The following is a 22,309-nucleotide window of genomic DNA, read 5'->3' on the forward strand; positions in this document are numbered from 1 at the left end:
GGTAAGGGTCATCCTGATTTCACCCTGATGGATAGCGGTGTTTCTGTAGCTGAGGAGGAGTTAAGCTGGGCGCCATGGAAACAGGCCACAGACAGATAGCAAAGGGTGGATGCATGAGGTTGTTTGACTGATCTGACTCAGCTGCTGTGAGAAGTGTAGGTTCGCTACGCCTGGCTCAATATCACACTTGGAAATTGCTGTTTTCTTCTTAGAGGGCGACCGCAGCGCTCATACGTCCCACCTAAGATGCTTTCAGCCTCCAAGATGAAATTGTTTTCCTCGAGTCGACTCTGAAAATTAACAAAACCCTGTGCTGCTGTGTTCATTGTGTTTGTTAACATCATCAGGATCTCTGTGCAGTTCTTTGGCATGAGCAGGCACAAAATGACACCTCTGATATTAATACATTTAAACCAATTATATGCTGTGAATTTGCAGCCAACACTTCACCTACCTGTGAAACACTCATGTGTCATGACAGCCTGTGCTGCATGAAATACAATGGCAGCCTGCCCTCGAGAAAGCAGAGAGACAGAGAGAGAGAAAGAGATGTTCCTGTGAAGCCCAGCCCCATCTTTTATTTATGGCCCACAGGAAGTCCTTCAGTTTGTCCTCTAGATGATACCCAGGAAGTAAGCACAACACATAGCCATCAGAACACAAGTCGGCCTGACCAGTCACTGACAGTGAAATGGGGCGTGGTCAGCGGGGACGGTTGTTGCTGGTTGTGGAGTTCATTTGAAGGCCTCTGGTGTCTTGCCTCTGTTTTAATTTCCCCCCATCCCTCACTTATTTTTCTCCCTCCTTTTCTCTCTCTCTCTTAGCTCCCCCAAAATTCACCAAGACTCCCACAGACCAGATCGGAGTATCAGGAGGTGTAGCATCATTTGTGTGCCAAGCCACAGGCAATCCCAAGCCCTCTGTCTACTGGAACAAGAAGGGCAAGAAGGTCAACTCCCAGCGTATCGAGGTGGTTGTCACAGTGCTCAATGTTCAACTTCTACTGTAACTGCATGACAGATATGAATATGCAAATCCATTAAAAAGACATGCATATTATTTGAATGTATACATTAATTACAACCTTGACGTTACACTGTAAATAAATTTATACAGAGAGTGGATAGGCGAAAAACTGTTAAGATAAAACTTTGTTATGTATGTGAGAAATTGTTTTTTTCCAGTTATTTTTTAAAATTTTAATATAAAATACTAAAAATATGTTTTGGAATCAAGGTATGTTCACAAATTTTTGAAATACACAGAGTGGTATCTTTGATGTGTCTGATTAAATAAGAGGCTACACCAGTGCGCTGATTAGCTTAGCTTAGCATACAGAATAGTAGCTGGGTGAAGCAGCTATTTGTTTTTTTTTTTAAGTTTCTGAAAATAAAAATATAAGGGTAATTCATTGTTTGTTTAATCTGTACAATAAGTATAATGTGCCAAACTTATTAAAGGGTTTATTATTATTGTTTTTACATGCTAAATCAGTACTCTACACATGCAATTAGCCAGCTAGCTTGTCTATGCTGAAGCTAACTGTAGCGCCCACCTTCTTTAATGCTGATCTAAGTTAACTGGCTTCTTGGCTGCAGCTCTAAAGTTAAACAGGCAGTATCAGTATTATCAAGAAGATAAAGAGACCCAACATTTAAACTATTAGTGAAAAATAATTATTTAAAAATACATGTTTCCAATATACAGTAGATCACAAGGTTCCATTAAACTTCCGATCATTTTACAAACCTAAAATAAAACTAATCAATGGACCCTTAAGTATTACTGACTTTACTTCCTATTGAATTCACATATTGCTGTCAAGGAGCTATACAGCAGCCTAGTCCGGAGAGTAAATTCTTGTGGCTCAGTAGAGGCCTGACTGTGTATTGATCCTGTGACCTAATGCTTAGAAATACTCAGTTTCTACCAGAGGACCTCATTCAACCCCCCCATCTCAGTAAGTATCAACCCAGATGAAGTGTATTTGTGCAAGAAACTGCCCTCCTTACCCGCTTCAGGTAAATGTGTGAGCACAGGTAAATGTTTTGTATCTGTGCCTGACCTCTAGCATTTCTGTAGAGAAGAGCAAACACGATCATTATTTGTATTTATTATTATTATTTGTATTTCTTTTTTTTCTGGTGGGGCATGATGAAGTGCTTAGCTGTAATTGTTGTGATATTAACACAACACACACTAGGCCGAGGTGCTGACACGCAACATTATAGTCAGCTGCTCTAATAGTAGGGTTTATGTGCCTCCTCTGCTGTGACTAATATGTCTTGTTCTGTGGCTGTCCAGACCATAGAGTTTGATGATGGTGCAGGTGCTGTGCTGAGGATCCAACCACTTAGAGGTCCCCGAGATGAGAACACCTATGAGTGTGTGGCACGTAACAGCGTAGACGAGAAGTCTGTCACTGCAAAGCTGTCCATTATCAGAGGTAAGATAAAAAAAAAAACCCTCACATATACTGTACACACACACGCACACACACTGTGTCTACTCAAGAAGTGCTTTCTTTTGCACGCTCGCCTTCAACCGGCGTCCCTGCTTCACTGAGCTGTCAGTCGTAGATGTAACAGCGAAGCAGGGCCACACCCTGCCAGCACAGGAGGCTGCAGGGAGCTGCTCTTTTTATAGTCCCTCTGAGTGCAGAGAGCGTGATCTGGCCACAGAGAGGGCCAGCTAGCATGCTAGCTAAGGGGTATTTTAGCATACTGTACTGGATTGCTCTAAACGTTGCACTTCCCGTCCAGAGCGAGGGTGTTAATCTAATGTACACTGGCCCCTTGAAGGAAAACTTATCTAATGTGGAGCTCCAACATGTTATGGACTAAAATTGCAGCATGTGGCTGATAGCTTGGGATGAGAGCACTGGGCATCTGCCCAGCTCAGCAGGAATGAAAGAAGAAACAGAGGCATGACTGCTCAGGCTGTTACTACATGAAGGAAAATCAAGGGATTACGCCCTGGTTTGGCAAAGAACCTTTGCTCGCTAGGAGTAAATAAGGAGGAAAAAGGGAAAGGGGGGATGGAAGAGGTCAAATGGAGATGATGGAAGATGAAAAGATGGCAGTAAGTCGAGTAACGCAGCAGGATGCTGTGAAACAAAAGAGACTGAATGGGATGTGATAGGAGATAGGGTTTGGTGGGAGGTGGGGGTGTAGGAGTGAAGGAGATGGATGAGGACTGTGGAGCTGGCAGGGCGGTGTGGTAAGCAGAAGGCTGGTAGCCCAGGGAATAGACTCCTGTCCATCTGTTACCCAGCCCATCCTCTCTGCACACACAGCCCCAATCTAAAGCACATTACCACATAAACTACACCTCGAGGGCGAGCCTCCCAGTGTGTGTGTGGTCGTGTTCGTGTGTGGGTGGTAGTGTGTTCCTGGTGCCGTAACCTATTCTCTCAACCCGTTCTGTGTACGGTGATATCCCCATCCCTTCAGTGACATTACAATCTTTGAGAGCAGAGTGAAGGGTAGCAATGAATAAGATAATATTTCACCGAGAGTACCAATCAGAATCAGAATCAGAGCTGACTGTAGCTGTAATAGTTAGATTTGGCCTGAATGATCATGCACAGGCACGTCTCTTGCATTCAGTTGGCAATAAAGGCAATACTTTTTTGTGTATATATATTTTTTAAGAGTTTTATGCTGCTTAGAAATTTGTCGCAAATCAGCTTTTGCCATTTTTTGTAAGCTTTCCCTTTAACGTATCAGGGCGCATGAAGTCATTCTGGAAAGTGCTGCACATCAAACAACGGTGTAGACTGGTTGTCAAGGTTGTCCACTAATCCCAGGGTTGGTGTTTTAATCCCTGGCCATTACCCTCGGACAATACACTAAACCCACAGTTGCTAGTGATTCCTGTAAAAAAAAACTCGATTTGCGTGAGCTGAGGTAAAAATTTTAACATGATGAACAATTTATTTTTAGATGATTAATGCCTGTGTATTTTAAATCAAACTTTTCAGAAAATTTTAAAGTAAAGATATAAAATTTCAGGTACAAGTTTGTTGCCAAGATGCTTCTAAGTGTTTTTAAATTTTAAATTCAAAAGTAAATCTAAAGCTTCTTTGCTCCACATATACATAAGCACAAGGAGAGGGCTTTAAATTACCTGCAAGTTACGGCGCAGTGTTTTACTTAAACTTTACACAGTGACAGCACCTCCTCCTACTTCAAACGTATATTCCTGAAAAATCGAAAACTTCATCCTTGTGTTTGACAGAATACTCCCAGCGTCTTGCACCCATGCAGCCTACTGTAGGCTGAGTGATATTCTGCAGAATATATCATGTCATCCAAGAATGCTGTTAAGTGCACAAATGTCTGCAGAAATTGTGCTTGGGTCAGTGTTTAAAAAAAAAACCCAGTCCATCGCAGAAAAGGTCCACCACTGAAGTAGAAAAAAGGCTTTCCATTACTGGCCAAAACCCTTCCACTTCCACTGAAAAGTCTTTTTCATCCACTGATGTGCTTTATCTCATCATTCTGTATTATGGTGGACTAAGACTAATAGCAGTTTCGTACAGAGTCAGGGGCTTGCGGTTGGCCACAGGATATTTACTGCTGCACTGTTGGCTGCCTAATGGGTTGAGATGTGGTAGGTTATGGGCCTTCACCAACATCATCATCATCTTTATCATCCTCACACATTACCTGTAAAATGACCTTTTTTCCTCCTTATATCTTTCTTTCTTTAACTCCAGGAGCCGTACTTTGGCCCTACAGCAATATCCGTTTCTAATTTCTTCTCTTCTGTTTTATTCATGCTTTCATTTTCTTAGCCATCTATTCTGTCTGTCTGACTCTGTTTTTAACTCCTCCCGTTGCATTTCTACATGCCCTCCGCTGCTCCACCCCTTCCCCTTTCCATCCCAGCTGCTCTTTTCTATGGACACTGCAGTTGTGTTGCTCTCCCTTCAGGAGACATGAATATCTGCAGCTCTGCATGTTTGAAAGCCTCTGGTGGGCGAGAGATTCTCATCACCGCAGCGCTGTATGTATGTGTTTGTGTGCACGACCTTCACCGTTGTGTGTGCGCTGGCAAGCGTGCGCACGGGTGTGTGCGTGAGTGCATACATTTGTGTGTGTGTATGTCTGGTTTTGTGCAAAGTAATCCTGATTATACTCACCTCCCAGTGTCCCATTTTAGGAGAAAGGCAGGCGAGGGATGGGGGAGAAACAGGGTGAGAGAGAGAGAGACGAGGGAGGAGAGATGTTCTGCCACCACGGCAAACACCCTTCATATGAACAACAGAGTCAGATCAGTGATTCCCCCTAGGCGTCTGCTGCATTGGCAGGCCGGCGGCTCAAGCAGCATTTCGGTCTGGAAACAACTAAGAGTATCTACTCAGCCTGCAGGAGGATTACACTCCTCGAGTGGAGAACTGGCTGTTTCATCATTTTTAACCCCTCGTCTTTGCTGTTTATATTCGGTCCTTCTTTCATTTTTTTAAATTCTTCTTGAATGTTTATATGTGGTTCAGACATCAGCCTTACATGTGGGATCCTGTTTAGTCCTGGCCCCCTAAAGTAGGACACACAATGGTGAAGACACATGGGTTTTTCATGTGATTGGTCTACAAAGTCTGCATTTGCATTGCATTGTGATCTATTATCATAAAGGTCTATTAGCATTTAAAGTGCTCCCCTTCAGCCCTCCTGCAGTCAATAGGAGTCAAAGCATTAGAGCCTCTGAAGACTGCTGAGTGCGAGCAGATTAATCCTGAATCAGGCTCCCCGAGATCGGCTTTTATTCAGACTTCTTTCATGCACATGGCCATTTCCCACTGAAATGAACTGAGAGATGAATAGGCAACCTGTTTCTTAACTGGGAGAAATAATGATTTTTTTCCGCGGGGAAGCGGACGTGTTTGTGTGTGAATGTGGGAGAGAGAGAGAGAGTATCTGTTTGGGTTAGTGTGCGCGTGAGACGGAAATACAAAGAGGCACGGGGAAAGAAAACCTGGATTCATGTTTGTTTGTTTGCATCATATGCATTATGTGTTTGACCCTTTGGGTGTTTGTGTCTTTCCGTTGTACTGCCGCATGCGTGTGTGCATGCACGGACACACAAATTGCATATTTGCCCAGAACTGGTTGGCTCTACTGACTGGTTTTGGGCACTAGGCCTGATTGCCCTTCTGCAAACATAACCAGGCCAAAATGTACGCGCTCAACCTCTTGATACACACAAATACACACAAACACAAAGCTCCGGGGAACAATGCTGCTCGACCCTTGCCAACGTTCCCCCAAACGCTGTTGACACACAGAGTGTTTGTATACACATGCCACATTTTTCCATAGGCTATCTTATCAATTTAACCAGGAGATGAAAAATAAGCGGCACTTTTGTGCAGCAGTGTTTGCTCTTGATAAATGATTCATTTTAGAGGAAAGTGTGATCAAGGCCATGCCCGCAGTATCTATTTCAAGCGGTCGCTGACTCATCCAGGAGCCTGGCTGAATACCTGTAGCTCCATATTCTCCTCTCTGGTGAACTGTACTTTAGTGTCCTGTACTGTGGAATGGTTTATCTGCATCTGCGGGGCAGACTGTGAGTTTGCTGCTGTGTTTGTGTCCTTTTAATTGAGCCAGTCTATTAAAACAGCTGGCTGTGGTTTTAACAAAGCTGTTTCCTACATTTTGCCCTTTAAGAATGGTTTTGTTATTTTATGTTGTTCTACAGTTCAGTGGAAAAGGCATTAGAGAACTTGCAAACTGATGCCTTCTAATTACTATTATATTATATTATATTATATTATATTATATTATATTATATTATATTATATTATACATTTGATGATGATCAGGTCCATAGACGGATAATTTTCTTATTTATGAGTGGAGATATAAAAAAGTTAAATTAATTACAATTACAAATGAAAATGTCAGTCTTAACAAACTGAATGAATTAAAGAAATTAGGTGGACATTTTTTTAACTTACCTAATTAATGCAGCTACCATCTTGGCATTAGTGTTAGGGTATTAAACACAAGGATTTAATATAAGATAATTCATAGACATTTAAAACAACCATGAAACATTAACTATCATGAAATGTTAATCAAATAAAGCAACAGATGAGGGTTAGAAAGGCCATTCTTTAACAGACACTCACTTTTCGTCTGTATCTAAGAAATATGAGAGCCCAGGTAAGGGCAAGCAAGATATTTTAGATAATTAAAGCTGTTTTTTAACACAGCTTTGTATATATTATAACATCATAAGGATTGTGCCATGCTTTTGAGGTTTTAGATCATCAAACATCTTTGTCAAATTCTAATATTACACAAAGATAACCTGAGAAAATGTAAAGAGAACATTTTTTCATTTAATTTCCAAACCCACCTGGTCCTGTGTAAAAAAAAAAAAAAAAAAAAAAAAAAAGTAATTGTCCCTGAACCTAATACCTGATAGTGCTACCCTTAGCCCAAGGAACTGCAATCAAGCATTTGTGCAACGAGTCTTTCATTTCGCTGTGGAGGAGATTTGGCCCACTCCTCAGAATTATTTTAATGCAGCCACAGTGGAGGGTTTCTGAGCGTGAAAAAGGTCACGCCAAAACATCTCAATCTGATTGAAGGCCAGGTTTTGATTAGGTGTCTCCAAAGCTTCTTTTTCTTTTTTTGAGCTATTCAGAGGTGGACTTGCTGGTGTGTTTCGGATCATTGTCCTGCTACTTGAGCTTCCAGACACAAACTGTTGCCCACACATACTCCTCCAGGATTTTGTGGTAGAGAGCAGAATTCATGGTTCCATCAATCACAGTGAGTCGCCCTGAAGCAGCAAAGCAGCCCCAGACCATCACACTACCACCACTATGTTTGACTGTTGGTATGATGTTCTTTTTATGAAGGACAACAAATCAGTATGGATTTACCTTAAATGGAGAGCTAGTTTTAAAGGGAATGGAGTTAAAAATGTTCATTTTATATAGAGGATGAATTGGATGAACTGGGTGCTGCAGTAGAAGATAAACTCGGATTATTTTAAACAGTTAATGATGCAAAACAATTCTACTCAAGCTTGAAATGAGCAGAATTTTAAAGTTAAAATGACTAACTTAACCCTTGTTTGTTTTCTACACTGCTGAATATCCTTAGCTATCTGAAAAGCATCGTTGGGTTCTGGATGCTTGCAATGATTCACTACTATTTTTCCTCTTTTTATGGTATTTTACAGCACGGCAGTAAGTGTCTTTAATCCCTCTCTCTATCACTCTCTCTGTTTATCTGTCCGACTCTCTCCATTTCTTCTAATTCTCTCCAAGTGTTCAGTCCAAGGTCCACCCACACCATGTATTTGCAGCATTAATAAAGACCTAAGTGGAATATAGAGCCACACGCCCTACAGACACACACACACACACACGCATGCATCGTATATGCACATGCCTTAAGCCCAGTGCAGTGGTGTGCTCTAATTAACAGCCAGGGAGTCCATGTTGTGGTAGCTGGCAGAGTGATAAAAAGACCATCTGAACCCTCTCAAGAGAGGGGTAGGATTCGGGGAGGGTAGAGGGGAGCAAATGTAGGCCTAGCATATTCCTCGCCTTTGGGGAGCTCACCTTCTGACCTGCCCATCGATCTCCCTCTTCTCTTTCCTTTCTCTTCCTGTCTATTTCATCAATGGCCATACCACTAGCCTCCATTCAGGTAGATCATTAGTATTGATCTGTCAGGGATGCTGAAGGGTTGGGGTGGGACGGGGATGGGTGTTGCGGGGGGGGGGGGGGGGGGGGGGGGCTCAGAAGTGTTAGCGTGGTCCACTCTGCCCACTCCAGTCTCTGCAGTCTGATGGCTCCTGTCTTCACGAGGCCTAATTGCTGCACTAAACATCTTGATCATCAAGTTTTGATTCCTCTCTTGCTTTTTTGTGGCATTTCTCCACTTTCTCCTCTCAGGCGCAGCATCAGCAACAGCTTGACATTCCTATCTGACGAGGTCTCTCTAGCGCTGATGACTGTGGAAAGAGAGAAAGAGAGCGATAGATCCTATCTCAACTCAGCCTCTCATCCCCATCACAGAGTGTGTGGGAACAGATGGTATATGTCTGTCATGTGGTTAGGTAGCAGGGGGCCCGGAGGAGGAGTGGAGGAGAGGAAAAACACACAGACAGTTGACGTGGCCACGGTCTGCATCTTGGACTGCTTTCAGCTCCAGATATGTCTGTGTTTCTGGGCTCAAGCAAAGCAAACTTTAGCAGGTTTTGTTTTGCCTGACAATCAAGATGTTCCGATGGGTTTGATTTATTAGCCAAGGAAATTGCCATCTCGATAGTTGCTTCGCTGCTGCAGGAATGTGGAATATATAATTATAGTTCCAGGTATGGAGGAGGTGTCTGTGTGCATGTGTGAGAAAGAGAGAGTGGTTTAAAGGGTAAGGAGGAAAGGAAGCAGGAGGGCTGATGGATGCTTGATTACGTGTCTGGCCATCTGGACTGTTGTCACTGAGACTCTTAATCCCATTCACCAGAGAAAGTGTATGTGAACGTGTTTGTGTGTGTGTGTGCGAAATAGAAAGCAACTGCTTTTTTGCGTGCACACACTCATTTTCCTGGATATGTGCGATCGTGCCGCTCAACATTACTCGACACTTTGCAGAAATCTGTGAAGATGCTAATGAGAACATAGCCATAGAAGCAAATATGTACACACAGCCAACACACAAACACACACACACACTTGTCCTCAGCTCCTACAACGTAATAAGACATATCCAGACGCATTCAGACACATCCCAGATCGGCCTCTCTAATCGTTGGTACATTTTAACAATTACAGCTAACAAGTCCTTATTACCCCCAGTGCCCTGCCCCTCCTCTGATCCCAGCTTCTAATTGCCGCTGCTGTTTCTGAGCAGCTTTCTGCATAGTTATTAGACAGGAATCGTTAGCACCACATAACACAGAACCACACCTTTGAAAACTCGTAGTTCATCGCCACTGCCACCAAACACCTGTAATTCTAGGTTAGTAATGTACTGCAAAGCCTGTGTGTGTGTATCTGTGTGTGTGTGTGTGTGCGTGTGTGTGTGTAGGCACTTAAGTAACTCCTGCTGACTGGGCGGTATGTTTATACTATTCCAGAAATGGCCTGTCAAACACACAGAAAAATCCTAGCTGTGTTTCTGCCCGCCTGCTATATCACCTAATGACTAGCTAGCTGTAGGAATGAACACAAGACTTTGATCACCAAGGCTATAGTGGCTCTGCTGTCTTTGCTGATATCTTTACTTCCATAAGCCTACTAATGTTTAGGCAGCTATGAGGGAGGGAGCTTTCACATCACTGCATGTGTGGGAAAGGAAGGACTGAATGCATGGCAGTAGAAGCTGACACACCAGGTATTTGTTTTAGAAAAACTGAGCTTTCACTGTCCTAATGAAATAAGTACACATACTGCGCTTCGCTCCACTCTAACCCTGTACTTTGATTTACACAGATTGGGCATGGACCTCAGAGGATGTCCTATGGTGTCTGGCACAGGGACTTTGGCAGCAAATCCTTTGGGTGCTGTGGTGGTTGCCGGTGGGGCTTCAGTAGAATCGTGTTTTTCAGGCATACTTAAGGATTTCTGAGGAATTTGGAGACGTGGTTAGCACCACAGGCTCTTTGTCTTGTACCTTGGGTTGTTTAGGAAAATTTTTTTGCAACATGGTGGGGCGTCTTGCTAGGGGAGGCTGGTGCTCCTGTTGCTATGGGTTGATGTGATTGGTTAGCAACAGTGTTGAAGGGTGGTATGTGTGAAAACAGCATGCACATGTGTTGTCATGTTTCCTAGCACTGCGCTGCACTATATTGGGATGATCACTGTTCAGTGTATGACGTCTTCCTGTTTGCCTTTAGCACTAATTAGCAGATCGTAGCATGCTTACATGCTAAACTAATGGTGAAAACACAAGTCATTATATGTGCTAAATATACATGTTAGCTCCTGTTATCATACGTTACCAGCAGACATGCGCAAGTAGTGCAATTAGACATTTATATTTCATGTTTTAAATGCTGCACATTTCATACTCTTTTCTTTCTCTTGATGCTTTCAGAGGACCTGTTGCCATTTGGCTTCCCTAGTATAGACATGGGCCCTCAGTTGAAAGTGGTGGAGCGGACGAGGACGGCCACCATGCTGTGCGCTGCCAGCGGCATCCCGGACCCTGAGATCTCCTGGTTCAAAGACTTCCTGCCTGTCGACCCCAGCACCAGCCAGGGTCGCATCAAACAGCTCAGATCAGGTGAGACAGGTGACTTTTAGTCAGACTGTTTGTATTTTCCACTAACGGAACCAACAGTGCATTTACAGCTTTGCACTTTTTTGCGATCAGGTAAATCCCTGTTGCTCTAAATTTGGTGATTATTTTAATTATGATTGAGGGATTACATGCTGTTCTCTGAGTTTATCTCTCTCCTTTGGGGGTATAAAACCTTTTTAAAGCCAATTTCATAAAAAAGGATAATTGTGCCATCCTTAAGCCACGAAAAAAAATGTGCTGTTTATTAGCATTTGGGAGAACGGATTATAAAAAATATATATCACTTAAAAGGCAAAATTTGCTTTCCATTAAGTATCATAATTATAAGAAAAAAATAGCAGCATATAATTGTATAGTCATTTCAAATGGGTTAAAAAAATTCACATAGAATGAAACTGTCTTCCTCAATTTATCCCAAAGCAACCACAATATCCTCTTTTCTGATGTCAAATGTGTTTGGCGCTTCTTAAAATTAGGCATTTAACTGGTGATGCTTTTGTTTTGACCCACTGCCTAAATGTGCGCGACATAGCTCAGTGTCCCAAAATGTGAAGGTAAGCTCACTTTACCAGAGACACAAAAAGAGAGCAAAGACGATGTGTCTGCATACCAAAGAATCACATTGTGCGCTTAAGACAGTTTATTCAGCTTTGTTTATGCTCTTCTGTATAGATGAGTACAGTGTCTCCAGGAGGAGGCAGAAACATTTTTTTTCTCAGCCTTTCCCACTCAGCTGTCCTCAGGGGGAATGAAAGTGATGGTGAGGCGAAACCATTTTGTTGTTGTTTCATCCATATTCTCTGTGCTGCTCCGGCCTGCCAGCTCTGATATATCCCTCCTGTCAGCCAATATCCTTTACTGATCACCAGTGCCCTCCGTTAGCTGTGTGTTTGCATTTCCATTTGCCGAATTTATAATGTTTAAATACATTTACCATGTTGTCCCAAGCAACAAGTTACCTTTCTTAATGGCTGGTGATCCATGTCAAAGAAATTCTAATGAGAGCTCCTATACAGTGTTTTATATCACTGTTTAGGACTGGTTAACAGCAATAAAACAAACCATGCTTTAGGGCATGGGAAACATTCTGGAGTTACAGTCTCTTTGTTCCCTTGTGTGCTCTTACTATATTTGGACATTTGAAGAACACACAAGGAAATAAATATGTTTTACTCACAGCTTCAGGAAACCCAGCATCAGTAGATGTGGCCGGAGAAACAGGCTCTGGCAGGGACCAGGCATTGGCAGGTGTGGCGGAAATGCAGGCTCAAACTGCGGCTCTGCAGGGCACACAGCATCAGAGGGCTGGGGCTGCCAATTCCGGCATCAGGAACCACGCTTTCTCTTCTAGGGTGGAAGCGTGGTTCCTGATTCAGCTCGTCAAGAGCTGAATATGTGCAGCAGCAAAGAATATAAGCAGTGCTGACAACCCCATTTACCTATGAAACACGGAACAAAATTTAAAACAGACATGATTCTCAGAAACAAAAATTGTTAATGCGCAATAACTCAGAACTCTGCATCCAAAACCCAGGAGCTTGACAGTGTGGATACTTTACACAGACAACTGTAGTTAAACTGCAGAATTATACAGTTTCTTTGTATTTCAAATTTTAAGACAAGGCTTTTTAGTTGAAGACTAATTAGTAGGTCTGGCAGTTGTACTCCTCGTTTGGATACCATGTTTGGCTAAGACTGGACTGGAGTGGAACTGTAAGAAACCACTGGACAAAGCCATAATGTCTGCCTAATCTTAGATGGCATGCACAACCAGCTAAGATGTGTTAGTACAACACTTTGATATACCTTGAATCCTGGAAAATAGATGAATATTAACTAAAGATGAGTTTAGTTTCCTATAGGTAGTGAACCAGCTAGCAGGAAAGCTAATGATTGCAGCTTATTGAAGGGCAAATAAATGCCGTGTTTAATCCAGACAGTTTCGTTTCTTTTTTTTTCCTCGCTCATTCGTATTCTTCAAACACAGCTTATCGTCCAGTGCACGCTGCTCCAGCACCTGCAGAATTACACTGGCTGTTACAAGTAGCCATAATTATGTGGAGAAACCCTAAATTGAGTTCTCTAAAGAAAAATGGGACTTTTAAACCTGCATATTCAGCAGAACAGTATTTTATTATTCACAATAAATTATATTCATTTCTTTTTATTCATTTTGGTCCCCTTGGTGCAACACCAAGTAAAGAGCCTCCCCTGGTCACGCACGCAGAGCAAAGAGATGGCAAAGGACAGCCACGACCACTACTGACTAGTCTGGCACATACAACCAGTGGGGAAGTCCATTAGGGGAGCTGCACACATACTAGAACTGCAGGTACATCCTGTAGCTATTTTTCTGCTGTCGATCCGACACTGACACATTTTGACAGCACAGTCAGAGATTTTGCAATTATCTTGTGACCTTCATGAACAATAAAAAAACAACAAATGTTGTTATTTACTGTTTCCGTTTCACATGGTGTACTTCTACATGGCAGTCATGGGGATGTGTGTGTGCCGAGATAGATAGACAGATAGACAGATAGATAGATAGATAGATAGATAGATAGATAGATAGATAGATAGATAGATAGATAGATAGATAGATAGATAGATAGATAGATAGATAGATAGATAGATAGATAGAATGAGTCAACCAAGTAAGAAGACTTAGAAGACATGGGAGACAGAGAAAAACAGACCTTCAAAGTAAAACAGGAAGCAACCAAAGTACCAATGCTAAACATGGAGGCAAGAAGACTCACATTAAACATGAAAACAGAGACGGGGAGTACTGAGGGGCAAAGGCATAAACACAAAAAGACGAAGCCAAGGAAGGAATAGATAATGGAATGCTGAAGCAACCGAACACAGTCAAAAAATAACAAACTCAAAATAGGACCTGAGGCTCAACACAAACAAATAATTTAAATTTAAGAACAGTAAGGCAGTCTAAACTGGTACCCAAACCTCCCCAGAAATGAAATAGACTAAAAATCAAATAAAACAAAAAGAACTAATGCTGAAAATGACTAAAATGATAATGTAGTCAAGGTAGGAATCTAAAACTCCACCTAACAAAAATCAAAGTACCAAACTTACACGTATAGACTAAGAATTTGAACCTCAAAATCCACACAATAAGAGTGAGTGACCAGAAAACAAAGACTATCACTGTTATTACATCAGAATGTGCAGAAATAAAAAATGACAAAACATCAGTATCTGTGCCACCTCGGTAAAGGTGGCAGCTTATACCACACCTGATCATCACTGGCCATGCTTTTATTATTATTTTTTCTTTTAGTTGTCCTTTTTTTTAACTAAACTATAACAATAATACAACAATTGCTAAGTTTTCGCCACCTAAAATTGTATATTTAGTTTTACTTGATCTGCTCTGAGACATTTGCTCCCTGCTTGTGTGTCATACAGACATGACAATGATTCAGTGGTACAGTATGTTAGGCCACATATCACATCAATGAAACAGTAGCAAGACGAATGGCCTACTGAGATTCACCCCAGGCTTTAATAGGATTTGAAATCACCAAAACCATCACAAAGCCAAACAACAAAATGTGCTGTATAATGAACCGAACAGTGCAGCGAAATGACTTGGAGGAAATCAATTACACCTGAGCTGGGCAAGAAATGCGTTATGGATAAAACACTCCTTTAAGATTTGTTTAATGGAGGCACTTTCCGAGCAATGCTTCTGATTTAGTGGATAGCTGCCAGCTCTTATTGGACTGCAGCCAGGAATGTGTTTTGGACCACAGTCATTCTGTTCTCTCTCTCTTTTCTTTTTCTGTTGGCTCTTGGAAATACTTTTATGACCCATATGGGTCAGGAAGAAAAATGAGATAGAGAATGACTGCAGTTGAATCCCACAAAGGATGTCTCATCTTAGCCATTTCATAGCTCATAAGTATCCATCATGTGTGGGGGCTTATCACTGCAGATAACTGTCCACGGTGGCCTTTGACAGCCGTGAACTCTGTATTTACCCACCTCAAATGCACACATACTCACCCCATCAGTCCTCGGTGACAGAAACATATGGGGTGGTATAGAGATGAACTTTTGCTGACATCTGTATGCCTCGATCAGGTATCTATCTTTTTTCCATGCCATCTGCTGCACCAGTTTATATGTGCATGAGGAGAACCATGACAAGCTATCTGTCTGCCCCTGACATTTGGGACTTAGAGCTGGAAAGTTAACCTAAGCACTTAACAGCTTATGTAGACCCACACTCTTAACAGATGGCATTCAGTATGGACCCTGAGGTTGACTCCAGGATTACATATGCAGACCCCTCTTTGGTAAGGACTAAGACGTGATAAAGGTTAATGGTGTATGTCAGTTTATCTGTTGACATCAATACAGAACACTTTTTTAAAGTAAAATTTTGCATGCACCAAACAAAATTGGTTATTAATTTTTAACACCTATATAGGGTTGCGTCAAAGAGACTGACCCAAAATCGTGCATCATCGTGAAATGCTATTTTCATGGAGTTTATATTTGGATGGCTGTTACTCAGCAGGATATTTCAAAACCAGATTTCAAGGGAATTTGAAATTGGGACTTTAGCCAAAGTAAATCATTCATTTTTGGTAACAGTCTATTTCTAAGAAAAGAAAAATCTAAAAGTGGTGAGCAGTACAAATCCTTTGATAGAACGTGCTTTCAGGCTGACAGAAAAAGTGGAACTTGTAACACAGATAAATCTGCAGACTGACAATTAGGAAATGTTTCTGTCTCTGTGTGCAAGAATGAAAACCAGAACTAAGTCAGAACCTGGAAATTTTGAGCGTTTTTGCGTCTATGAACGATTCATTATCGATTTATTAAGTTACTGCTGCGTTAAACTATACCTAAATTGCTGCATAAGACTTTGCTTTGAGGCTTTTCTGTTCATGTTTTAGAAAAATTTGAAATTAAATAGCAGGTTAGTAATGGTTTGGAAACAACAGTTTCGGTTTTAAAAATTACCAGCAGTTTATTCGTAACTGTGTTGCGTTCGTAGTAGCTGTCCTTTGTGTCGACGCTTGTTAACATGTGCCTCTGGTTAATTTAATGTCTCAACTTGTGGGAGACCGGAGCCCAAGTGATCTGTTTTACCTCAGTGTCCCATCAGAGCTATCAGATTAACAGTATCCACTGTCATCTGATCAGCTGAGTCTCAGCCCACAGACATAATACACCATCCACGATTTCACAGTAGCTCAATTTACTTAAGTCACATCTCATTCTGGGCCTGTCAGCATCCTTCAGACTGACTAACAAAACTGCTCTCTCTCCTCGTCTCTCTTCTTTTACTTTTTCGACCTTTTGCTTTGCTGTCCCACAAACCATCATCACGCCGTTTTGATGCCCGTTTTCTGTCTGCGCTATGCGCTTGTGTACATACGTTTTGACCTGCTGACCTTTCTATGTATATATTCAGAACACCTGTCCACCCCAGTGTAATGTAATGTCATGTTTTACAGCAGTAGATTAGAACTGGCAATTTCAAATTTTCGCTGCTCGTTAGCCACACGAGCTGCTTCCAGCTGTCGCACAAGTTCTCGTTTGCAGATCTAAACCTGTCCATTTCTACCTCTCCACCTCCTCGCCATCTTTCCTCCCACTGCTCCTTTCTTCCTCTGCTTTCTGGTTGAGAAGAAGGCTCTTCTTGTAGAGCGGATAATTTATTCCTGTTTGTTTCCCAACTCTGCCCTGAACCACAGGGAAATGAGAGATGGAAAATAGGGAGAAAGAGGAGGGCACGAGCTGTTCTGCTGTCATGTAACTGCAGAAGACAGAAACAAATGGATGACAGCTTCAGCGAGCAGCGTCTCAGCTCACCTAACACGTTCCCTCCTTTAACCCTCTGAAATCACAGCATTCAAACTTCTTCATAAGCTGACCTGCAAGTGTGTCTGTGTATGTGTGAGTGTGCAAAATCTACGTATACTAAGAGACACAAAATCTGTCTGTATGTGTGTACATAACCTTAAATATGAGGTTTTATTTTGGTGTAACAACCACTTTATTAAGTATACCCGTCCAACCTCCAGTTAATGCAAATATCTAATCAGCCAATCACATGGCAGCAACTCAGTGAATTTAAGCAGGTAGACGTGGTCAAGATGACCATGCTGAAGGTCAAATTGAGCATCACAATGGGGAAGAAAGGTGATGTAAGTCACTTTGAACATGGTATGGTTGTTGGTGCTGATCCACTGGGATTTTCCCACACAGCTGTCTCTAGGGAGAATGGTACAAAAAAGAGAAAATATCCAGTGAGCAGCGGTTCAAATGCCTTGTCGATGTCAGAGGTGAAAGGAGAATGGCAAGGCTGCTTTGAGCTGAGAGGAAAGCAACAGTAACTCAAATAACCACTCATTCTTACCAAGCCATGCAGAAGAGCATCTCTGAAAGCTCGTCTGCAATTTTTTCCAATCTTCATGGACAACAGAAGATTCTGCCTGCTGTGACATTCTAACGTTATGGTTGGAATTTAGTGTAAGGATCATGAAAACATGGATCCATCCTGCCTAGTAGCAGTAATAATGGTGTAATGGGACATGACTTTAGTATGAGTTTAGTGTATCCATCTTCTAATGGCTGTTTCCAGCAGGAAAACGTACCATGTCACAAAACTCAAATCACCTCAAGCTGGTTTCTTGAATATGACAATGAGTTCACTGTACTCAAGTGGCCTCCACAGCCAATATATCTAAAACCAGTAGAGCACCTTTGGGATGTGCAGCCAACAAAGCTGCAGCAATTGTGTGATGCTATCATGTCAATATGAACCAAAATCTCTCTTTTTTTTTTTAATTAAATGTTGAATTTTACATTTTTTAAAATATTGAATTAAAGCAGTTTATGCCAAATAAGGGTCCAATAAACCAATGTACCTAATGAAGCATCTATTTAGTGTACTCTTTCTAAATATTATTACTGTGCATTTTATTTTCTTTACCATTTTTATACAACAGATAATATTCAAAAGAACATTTGTACATAATGATGAATACAGTAAAAAGCATCAGTCAACCATCCAGCACTGGAGCAGATGGTTGAGGTATTTAACATCTACCATCTTTTGGCTCATATTGTCTGTCACCGCCATGCACCTCTGCCTATTATATCAATGACAATGTCTATCTCTCGTGGAAGAGGTATTCCACATCTGCTGCTCTTCCCGAGGTGACCTCGGTTTTTCCCATTAAAGATCTTTTACAGAGTCTTTCCTTAAGGTCAGCTTACTTAAAGTGAAAAGAAAATGTCTATAAATAATTTGTTTCTGGTCCACATGAATTAATAAACCCACTAAATTTAGCAGCTCAAGAGTTACAACATACAACAATGACATAAATGTGCAGTTATCTTCAGAGATGGCAAAAGTACACACATAAGAAGAAGTACAGATGCTTGTGTTAAGAAATACTGATTCAGCTCACTTTAACCTCTGACTATAGAGCTGATGCATTAGTTATATGCTTTTCTTTGCCTCTTTCTTATCTTTGTGTGATAAGCACTGGTGACAGATAGACCAACAGGATTATCTTTTATGTTATATGGTTTCCTCCTTTAGGTTTACATCACTTTTACAGGGTTACGGTAATAAAGTAATTGTACTCTGTTACTTCCCATGTCTGGTTATCTTTTAAAATTAAATAATATTTAGATTGAATGGTTGTGCATATTGGTGTAATGCACAGGGGTTATTTCGCTATTACTTTCTTTTAATATCAATATAAACGGAGGGATTGTTTTTAAGTATTTTGACTTTTATTTTTGTATTTTATCTTGTGTATTGTGTATGGAAAATAAAAATCTGTGCAGAGCGAAGCACAGTATATCTTGCTTTTCTCTAAATATCCCTGTGCTTCTCTTAAAAGCCAGATGCCTTTTATCAGTCTCACAGAAGATCTGATATAAAACACAGTGCTTTGTATGAGACTAAAACTTGCTCTTTTTGTGTGGCTGTTTATCTACACACTCTTCTATGTGTGTTTCCATCCTTTCCTTAAAAAGTGTGTGTGTGTGTGTGTGTGTGTGTGTGTGTGTGTGTGTGTGTGTGTGTGTGTGTGTGTGTGTGTGTGTGTGTGTGTGTGAGCGCGCGCGCGCGCCATGTGCATTTAGATTTGTGTCACTTTCCACTCTGTGCAGTGCAGCAGAGAGTGATGCATGGGTTTGTGCCTCCTCCTCGGGCTCCGTGTCAAAGTCAGTTTCAGATGAGACGGATGTGACAGAGCAGACTGAAAGAGGGGGGGAAAAAAACAAAACCAGAGAAAGAACATCTCTGCTGGTAATTCAAAAGGCCGTTAGCTAAAAAAACACAGCAATAAGAATAGTACCACGTGAAGCTAAAGAACACCTGACGAGTGCCGTGTGTAATTATAGCACGTTTAGGGAGACACTGTTTATAACGGGGGGGGGGGGGATCAGAGTACTAGGATAAAAACTGAGGAAGCGAAAGAGCCGAAGAGCATCTCTGGGTCGTTGCCCTGGGGTAAAGCTGTGTAGCTGCTGCCAGTTAACTGCAAAGATAGAAACAGGCTTTCTTCATTCAGCGGTGTGCCTGCTGCTGGAGAGGAATCACCAGCTAGTACAGAGGTATAAACTAAAGGCGCTTTAAGTGTCATCTAAGTTTGTAAAAAGTGAGTTTGAGACTTGTTTTTGACTTCCAAACTTTTCGAAAGGGAATTCTGAATTTTTGAATATGTTGCCGCTTCCTTTCACCCTTTCGGTAGCAGGATGGGAGATGGGGATGGTTAGAGGAGACACAGTTCTTTGTGGAAAATCCAACTCCTGATACGGAGAGAGTGTTGTGCGGACCATTCATTTCTGCCTTGCAGAAATAACAGCTGAGCTGACTTTATTGGATGTCGAAGCAACAGACAAAGAGATACCCCAGGGTCAAACTATAGCAGATATCGCAGGATGAAAAGGAGAGGATGCAAAAGGATGGCGGACAGTGGCAGAAGCGTTTTCTGCAAACATGTTTATCTGTGGGGTTTTTTTCTCTTGCAGGAGCGTTACAGATTGAGAACAGTGAGGAAACAGACCAAGGGAAGTACGAGTGTGTGGCCACCAACTCCCAAGGCGTGCGCTACTCGTCTCCCGCCAACTTATACGTGCGAGGTAGGACCTGAAACGCAGAACACACATGCACGTACACGCACGAACAAGACACAGACACCGAAAAATCACTGTGACGAAGGTGCCTTAGGTATTACTAGTAAAACTACCTCTTCTGTATTACTGTGCTCTTTAACAAATATTACTAACCCATCCATTGTCTACAATATATGTTGACTCTGTTGTTTGGTATTTCTCACAACCACCTTTAACAAGTCCACCTTAAACCTTGGTGCGAGCTCCGACAGTTGAATCAAAGCGAGGATAAAGTGGGGACCACACCTTGGTTTAACTGCATGGAAACATCACTGATCTGTCTGCTAAAGTGGTTTCTGTACTAGAGGCAGATTAATTGGTTGAGAGATTTGAACAAAATTGGGAGTGAGAGTCAAGATGTAATTTTGGCTTTACAGTGTTTCACATTAATGGGATCACTGTGGACCCCACATGCTTAAATAAATCTGTGGGTGCTGTTGTAACACTGGCTTATGGCTCAAAGGCCACAACCAATGTCCAGAATTGCAAGTTCTAGTTTCTATTTTACGTGGGATAACAGAGAAGCGTGAATGCAGTTTGAATGGAGCATGCGTGTGTGTGTGTGTGTGTGTGTGTGTGTGTGTGTGTGTGTGTGTGTGTGTGTGTGTGTGTGTGTGTGTGTGTGTGTGTGTGTGGTGCAGTGAAGCGAGTGGCTTTGCGCTGGCCGTTTTTATTCTCTCTGTGTTTCCCCGTTCTCTCTCTCCCCTCTCACGTCATTGTGTTCTGCATCAACCCCCTTCCATCCCTCAGAGCTTCGAGAAGGTTGGTGCGCTCTTTCTTTTCTTTTGTTACTCCTTTGTTTCAGAAAGCTTCACTTATTGAAACAGAGGGAAACAAAAAAAGACGACAAAAAAAAAACCACAGTAAGAGTTGAAGGACAGCGGAGTAGATTTGAAGTGAAATGATTCAAACCTGTATCCAAAATGATGAGAGTAAAGCTGCTGCGATGATGAAGTGGTCTGCCTACGCAGCAGAGTGCATTGACTGCATTGTGAGGCCTTGTGTGCAGAACCCTTGGTATTGCCTTCACTCCCCGATCAATGTTTTCTGCATGGTATGATCTTGTTGTCATGGAGACCCAAGAATTGGAAGATTAAAAAGAGGCAATGTTTGCATGGAAGGAGTGAGAGAGAAAGAGAAAGGAGCACCGCTTGCATGTGTGTTGACTGACGGACTGACACCAGAGCATGGCACAGTGTGTTATCACGCTTATTGATATGCTCAGATTGTGATCTGATTGAACTTGCTGTCTTGTCATGTCTTGCTATTGGTTTTTTTTGTTTGTTTTTTTAATTCTTTTTCCCTTTGTACCATCTTGTTTAGCGGTTTGTCCTTGTTCCCATGTCATCACATCTGCTCCAGTGCTGCACTTGTTGAGTGGAAGTCTTGCACTTGCTTGTGTATGCCCCTTTGTTCTGCAGTTTTACGTTTGGTTTGTCAGACAAGAATCACTCACTGGTATAAATTCATGACGCAAACTCAAGATGTCAAGAGGACGGTCACATGACTGATGATGGACACTAGTGTTGAAACTAACATTAACGTTGGCTTAATTATCCGGAATCACTGCATTACAGTTCAGAATACATGTGTTATGATGGAGCATCATAGACTGTACATAAAAGATGGACTGTGAGCAACAATTGTTTGTTTGCTTTATTTCTTTTTCTTTGGAGCCAGAAGTTACCATGTTTAGACGAAAAGGTGGATGCGCATTAGCAAGACTGATTAGCAAGATGCATCCACAGAGATCCATCTCTTTAGGATACTGTGTTAACCATTCAGAAAGCCATTTTATTTGTCAGACAATTGCATTAATATCATGTCCATAAGCCATAACATTAGAGACACTTCAAGAC

General features: G+C 41.7%; 1 protein-coding gene across 12 annotated transcripts in view; it reads left to right on the forward strand.

The window, feature by feature from the left end:
- Positions 1 to 22,309, forward strand: part of LOC134616348 (receptor-type tyrosine-protein phosphatase S-like) — a 69,522-nt gene that overhangs the window by 16,270 nt on the left and 30,943 nt on the right. For 6 of the 12 annotated variants that reach the window (XM_063461162.1, XM_063461164.1, XM_063461167.1 and 3 more), the window contains exons 3-6: positions 825 to 973; positions 2,305 to 2,446; positions 11,067 to 11,255; positions 20,307 to 20,417. In XM_063461162.1, coding sequence (XP_063317232.1) covers positions 825 to 973; positions 2,305 to 2,446; positions 11,067 to 11,255; positions 20,307 to 20,417 — 591 coding nt within the window. Of the gene's footprint in view, positions 1 to 824; positions 974 to 2,304; positions 2,447 to 11,066; positions 11,256 to 20,306; positions 20,418 to 21,200; positions 21,213 to 22,309 lie in introns of all 12 variants that reach the window. The other 6 variants (XM_063461165.1, XM_063461169.1, XM_063461174.1 and 3 more) reach the window with 2 other exon arrangements.

This window comes from Pelmatolapia mariae, linkage group LG18 (genome assembly GCF_036321145.2).
Source record: "Pelmatolapia mariae isolate MD_Pm_ZW linkage group LG18, Pm_UMD_F_2, whole genome shotgun sequence".
Classification (NCBI taxonomy): Eukaryota; Metazoa; Chordata; class Actinopteri; order Cichliformes; family Cichlidae; genus Pelmatolapia; species Pelmatolapia mariae.